This window comes from Gavialis gangeticus, unplaced genomic scaffold, assembly GCF_001723915.1.
Source record: "Gavialis gangeticus isolate Ggan-Ray unplaced genomic scaffold, GavGan_comp1, whole genome shotgun sequence".
In the NCBI taxonomy this organism is placed as follows: domain Eukaryota; kingdom Metazoa; phylum Chordata; order Crocodylia; family Gavialidae; genus Gavialis; species Gavialis gangeticus.
The window spans coordinates 99,345,092-99,351,940 of NW_017729024.1; the positions used below are offsets into that span (position 1 = coordinate 99,345,092).

The 6,849-nt window shown below is 39.5% G+C and overlaps 1 protein-coding gene across 1 annotated transcript in view; it reads right to left on the minus strand.

Annotated features, from left to right (window-relative positions):
- Positions 1-795: 795 nt before the first annotated feature.
- The window catches only part of RORB (RAR related orphan receptor B), a 206,919-nt gene continuing 200,865 nt past the window's right edge, over positions 796-6,849 (minus strand). The window contains exons 9-10 of the mRNA XM_019517454.1: positions 2,601-2,713; positions 796-2,128 (exon numbers count right to left, since the gene is read on the minus strand). Of these exons, the coding sequence (XP_019372999.1) occupies positions 1,973-2,128; positions 2,601-2,713 (269 nt within the window). The 3' untranslated portion in view covers positions 796-1,972. The remainder of the gene's footprint in view (positions 2,129-2,600; positions 2,714-6,849) is intronic.

The following is a 6,849-nucleotide window of genomic DNA, read 5'->3' on the forward strand; positions in this document are numbered from 1 at the left end:
CATGCAGAAGGAATACAGAAGTGGCTTTTGGGGGAAAAGAAACTATTCCCTCTAAAAGAAAGGGAGAGAAGGATTAAACCAGAACCTTTCAGAGCCCCTGAAACTGGCTGAAACAGACTAACCATACAATATCCCTGCTCAGGTTCCCTTGGGTGTCTTCTCCAGCTCCATATCAGAACAGCTCCAGAGGAACCTAAAGACAGGGCTTTCCATCAGCCCATAGCCATTACAAAAAAAAAATATAGGGTAATTGCACTGTGTGGAATGCCATAGTTTTATGGCAGGAACTTGGGAGTAAAGAATGTATCTCCTTGTAGCCCTGTTTCAGGCTTCGCCTTTCCTATCATCTGATCCTGTATAGATCTTAGACCATGTGGAGTAGTCTTCTCAGATGAAAGGAATGGTAGAGATCATCATGGCAGAAGCTGAATGGCCTGTGCTTTCACAGGTAGAAGGTCTCTACCTGGATGGATCTGAGATAAATGAATACATTATTCACTACTGCTTTTTCATACTCTGCTAACCTCCTACTCCCCTTCCTCCAGTACAAAGAGACTGGCAAAAGTGAATACAATGGAGTAGAGCAGCCCAGTTTTTGGGGAATGCTCTGGATCAACTTTCCATCTACATCTGAATGTTGCTGCTGTAGGGTTGCCATTTTTCCTTCTGTAACCAAAAATCCACCCCAACAATCTCCTTCTTCCTGAAGCTGTAATAGCATCACTCAAACATCACAAATTAATACAAAATGGAAACCCTCTGGTTTCATTTAGCAGCTGGTCATGTTTTAGTCTCATTGTCATCATCATCCCATGCTTACTTTTAAAAACTACTTTGGGTCTGTGTTCACTGAAGTCAATGGGAATCTTTCTATTGACTTCAATAGAAGCAAGATCAGGCCTTGCATACTGCTTTCAAAGAAAATGAAGCAAAATATAAGCTTCAGCTGAGTCACAAACAAGTAAATTAGCCCAAACAGTACATTTTTGGGACCCAACAAAAGCTTATAAGTAAAAGTTTATACTGTTTGGGATAATTTACATTTTTACTCCATATTCCAGATTCCTTACTGGCCTCTTGTCCTGTAATGTTAATTTCTACATATGTCTTATTCCTGTAACAGGGAAAAAATTCCAAACTCTTCCTCTGTACACTTGAATCATCCAGACAAGGCTTTTGCACCATTGATATAATCCTGATGTTTCCTTCACCAGCTATGGACATGCACTACATTACACATTTCTCAGAAGTGGTATCATCCTGTCACTAGAGATTGGAGATTGATGATTTAAATCTAGCTGACAAAGCAAAATCCCAATTACCCAACGAAAATCTAATATATTACTTGGAGAGTAAAAAAAATTCAGGAGAGCCTGACTGAGCATCCTTTGAAAATAGGCATGGGATTTTAAGCTACAACATTGTGCATATATTACACACATATATATATATATGTATGTGTATATAGTACATATACATATATGTATGTTTCATACATGCACAACAATTTTCAAGACAGCTACAAATCTCAACATGCATTAAACTATCTAAAAACATAGAAATAGGCAAGTCTAATAAGTGAAATTTTCTTAAATTATATTTGAACAATAAACAGCAAGAGTAATACTGCAAAGTACTGCTCTATTCTCATTTATATCTACAATAAAATTCTATGAACAGTTGTCTCCCAAAACATACCCCAATAAAATAAAATTAAAAAAGGTAACACCCAGCGTCTATATTTTTTTATGTTTATGGTCAGTTCAAAAAAAAAATAAAGAAAAGAAAAAAGAGCCCCACTCAGAGGTGCATATTTACATTCTTCAAACTGTAGCGGTGAAAAATAATTCTATTAAGTGCAGGACATTCCTAGTGTTGCAGTAGTGACATTTTAAATAAGTTCTTCATGAAAACATTTCTTTCGTCTTAACAGTGATGCATTCCATGACTATGTGACAATTCTATCTCCCCTTCACTTGCAGCCAGTGGTAGAGTCTGGATTGAAAAGCTCCTTGTATAATGGAGGAAAGAGCGTGTTCACTATATCTGGATGAGATTGTTTAAATACCTGCAGTTTCTCTCCGTGCAAGTTGCAAAGTGCAGTAATGGTTGGTATCTTGGCTATTAACTGTAGGACATAAAGAGAGAGAGAGAGACTATTTAGAATTTTTCAAAATGATTTTCAAAATGAATTGGGGTAGCAATCTTTTGGGTAGAGGAGTGATTGTGATTCACCAGAAGTGTGAAAGGACCTCTGTAAGAGAGCAGACTTTGGTTGCCTAGGCTGGTCTTTTAATTAAAGATCAAATATGAATGCCTTGGAGAAAGAAGAGGTCATTTAAGACAAAAATGAAAGAGCTCCATACTGAAAAGAGCTCCTTAGTGCATTCTTATTCTCAAAATAAGAAAGTTGGAATGAGAAAGGAGGAAATAGGACAGGGTGGCAGGGAGATATGAATTGTAATGGCCTCTTCCTTGTTTTCAGAAAAAAAAAAACCTCGCTGTTGTTTACCAAATCAAAGAAGCCCGCACAAAATGATAGAATTTCCTATCAAATGTAACATTTCTGGTTTATCCCGTCGTGTGGTGTGAGGAGCTACCTTTGTCAAAGTCTCATCATCAAGATGGTTCTTCTGAATCACATGCTGAAGTGCAAAGTAAATCTTTTCCTGAAGCTTCTGGACCTTCCTTGGTTCTATTAGCCAGGCTCGATCTGGCAAAACAAAGGCAAAGGCTAAAGCCAACAAGGACAAGGAAAGATAGCTTATTCACACCTGGACATCACACACTATGCTGACAAGTGTTAATAATAATCTCATTACGTTGAGGAAGGATTGCGATACTATTAACACGTGATTTCAGAAGCAGAATATGTTGAATCATTATCACCTGTGAGTTCAATGGTTCATAACAGTTATGAATGACACACAGTGTCCAGTGCTTTGGTTTGTTTGAATCTATGTTGCCTTTAAACATACGTTGAGAGATTTAACAAAATGGGAAAAGGGCATCTACATATTTCAATATTTTTTGTTATGCCAGAGTTCATATTTCTTCGTTATCTTATCCTGTAGGACATCTTCAAATTTATATCAATCTCCATGTCATGCTGTTTGAGTATCTTTTACAGGTAGAAAGAATAAAACAAAATAATCAAAATATTCACCTCTATGAGAGAAATAAAATGTAAAATGAAATATAAAAACAAAAGAAAAAAATCAGTCTCTACTTGGCTAATATTTTGAGACCAAGTGTTAACAGAACCGGTTTACTTCAAATTGTTTCTTAACAATTTTGGTGAATTATATTTTGCAAGTGCCTTATTATGTAAAAATTGACTTCTTCTAAAGTCACCCAAAACAAAACAAGCTCATAATTTTCTGGAAGAATAATATTTACAGGTGTAGTTGCCTGCCATATTATCATATATTTTCTTAAGCGGAAGGCAAGCCTCTCGTTGATTTTAGTGAGAGTAGAATAAGGGTTTTTTTTTAAAGACCTATATTTTTCCGACACATGTCTTCCTGAAACAAACATATGGTAAATGATATGACAGATCTTGATTCAATTCAGAATGCATTAATACAATACACTTACTCTACCAACAAACTTTTTCCTATCATACTGCAAATCTTGCTCTCTCTCTCTCTCTCTCTCTGTCACACGCACACACACACAGAGCGTTTCTCTCTTCTATCCAGCCTGATCTTAGAAATAGGTTGGGTTTTTGAACAGGAAATGAAAAATCTACCTTAGTGCAGAAGATAAATCTTACAGTAAGAGCTGTGAGGTGCGGCTCTTTAAAGGCTGATTTTTCCTTTTCTTAGTTACTGATGTGGAGTGATTTTACTGATTGCATAGGATTAATTTAAGTTGACCTTTTCAATGATCACACTGGCTATACAGGCTAGACAACAGTTGTATTTCACCATCTAATTAATAGGATTTTATTATTTTCTCAGTCACTTGGTGGGAAGACTGCAGGGAAAGGGTACAGCACGGAAACACTGCCGATTAGAACACACTAGTCTGTGCTCTGAAGACAGTTGAGATCTCCAGACACTAAACAGATGCTCGGGAAAAGAAACCCTGTCAAAATGCTAAAGAATCTTGTTTGTGTTAGGTAAGCAAGTAGATTCTGTACCAGCAGCAGTAACAAGATTAGCTAAGAGCTTATATAACACCTGCACAAATGAGCACAGGATAATAATATTCAGACATCATATGTTTAGTGCCAAATGGTATGCTGTCATAAGAACACACGTTTCAATGGAGTTAAATCCAAGCCCATTGTGGCAGACTGGAGATAAACAGTTTTATCACAGGAATATTTTCTAAAAATGATCTGCCGGTCAGAAGAACAAGTTTAGAAATAGACCAAGGCTGTTTGTACTGTTTGACTGGTCAAATAAAGTATTGGACTGGTCATACAAAGTTCAGTCAATTGACTGGTCAAATATTAGTTAAAAAAAGTATAAAAACAATAATACACTGAAAAAGCACAAATTTTGTATGAAGAACCATGTCAAAAACAATAAAAAAGCATATATCTGTTAAGAAACCTACATTTTTTGTAACATTGCTGTATTCTTTGACTGGTCAAAAAATATGCAGTCAATTGACTGCTCAATTGATCAGCTTGCCAACCATAGTTGATACATAGATTTGGTGAGTTATTAATACTAATACATAATACTACCAGGTAGGGGATGTGATGCATAAAAATTCAGAGTTGTTAAATACATCACTAGAGGGGTGATTTTCTTTTTTTTTTTTTCAGTAAATAGTATATTTTCCAGAATAGTATGTTTTCAGTCACTCAGAAACTTTCCAAGTTTGAATGGAAGTCCCCAACTAGTTTGTGTTGGGAAAATAAATTCCAGGGTTTGAGTTACAAAACGGGTGGAGGCAGAGGTGATATCTGTCACCCAATATCCCAGTGGTAAAAGCAGCTATGCAGAATGTGGAAAATAAGATTCAGTTCTTTCTCTGTGACCAAGGATTCGAACTCCCTTCTGTGTAACTACCATTACACAGTATTCTGGGATGGGGTTACTCCCAGTCTTTTCTGTTAATACTATTCCACCTTGCATAAATACATAAACATGCCTTGGAGTAGGGCAGTGGGTCTTAATCTAGTTAGACACAAGGCGCCTGTCATTAGACACAAGGCACCACTCAGAAAATGCCTCCTTTTAGCTTTCACTCAGATTTGACTATGGAGAAATAACTGAGCAATTCTTTTGTTGCAAACAATGCAGAAAGGCTACATATTTTTGACACCCTTGATTCTTATTTGAAATCTCCAGGTGTGCCTTTTGAATCATGTGTGGACGTTGGCAAACTTAACAGTGCTAATATTGTGCTGTAGCCCACAGGACCCTTAAAAGGATCACACGGCGTGGCACCCTGGTTGAGAATCACTGGAGTACGAACTATAAACCAGGAATACTAACTTTCAGGGGACTATCCTATGCTGCCTGTGGGGTAGTTTGAGTAGGGCCTCAGTTCCTTCTGTTGCAGCTGTTCCACTGTGTATAAAATACTTATTCACTGGGTGCATCTATGCATGTCCCTATGGTGCCTTTGTTACTGCGCCCAAAAGGAAGAACTAAATGAGGGCACAGCAACAGCCTGTACTACTCCATGTGCACTGTGCATGGTTAATTTTTAGCTGCTATGTTGCCATAGCAACACACTATACCAAGACAGTGCATTGCTACAGTGATGTAGCTGCAGCGTCATGGTATGCGTCCACCGATGCTACGGCAACATAGCATCATATGTAGACGTGCCCAATGAGACAGAAGATGCCCCCTTATCTTGGTAGACAGGGCACTTATCTGAAAGGTGACACCCCTGAATTCAAATGCCTGGCTTGAATTGTGCAGAAAATGGATTTGTGCAGAAAATGTTCACCTCTCAGCATAACCACGTAGGCTAAGAGCAGACATTCAAAAAGCCCCTAGCAGAAAGTGGTCTAACTACAGCACTTTACTTAAAGTACTATAAGTTAGAATACCTTCCAACTGAACAGACATACACTACTTGGTCAGGTGTGGGGGGTGGGGGTGGGGGGAAACTTGGTGTCTGCCTGCACAGGCCAAAGTCAGCAGGAAGAGGGAACTCCCAAATGCCTCCCAAGAGGTGCCAGAGCAGCCTTCCCAGCCCTGCTCCCCACCAGCTGGCAACTGTCAGCACTGGCTGGGGGCAGAGTGGGGGAACAGAGCCCCCCCCAGTCATAAGGTTCCCCACAAAGCTTGCTAGCTGGGGTCTTGGGGGGGGGGCAGACCAGGTCCCTGTGGTGGGGGGGGCTCACTCTCCCCTGGTCACAGTTCCTGGGGTGAGGCAATGCCAATATGGGCTGTCTTCTGTAGCTTCTGGCTGCTGCTGTCAAGAGGCTGGGGCTGCGGGAAAGGGAACACCCCTGCCTTTAGGACCCTCCTACAACTTGCTAGCTGGGGTCTTTTGGGGCATGGGCTGGGTCCCCATGGTGTGGGGAGGGGGTTTCTCTTCCCCCCACCCAAGCCTCTTCACAGCAGTATCTAGTGTGTAGATACCTTTAAGAGTGTTATGTATAAGTTGTTACATTGGCTGGGGGACTGTAGGAGGGAACAAAAGGCAAGTAGGCTAAGAAGGCTCTTTGAATAAACAAGTTTTATCATTCTATAAGCTTAACTCCTTGGTCTTCTGAGAATAACACATGGTACCAGGAGTGGGGTGCAAAGAAAGAGAGAAAAATGGAGTGTCTCAGAATTCCAGAGGAATTAAAGCTGTCTAGCAATGCAGCAGAAAACTGGAAGAAATTTAAGAAGCATTCCACCATATATATGATGGCCAGTGGAGCTA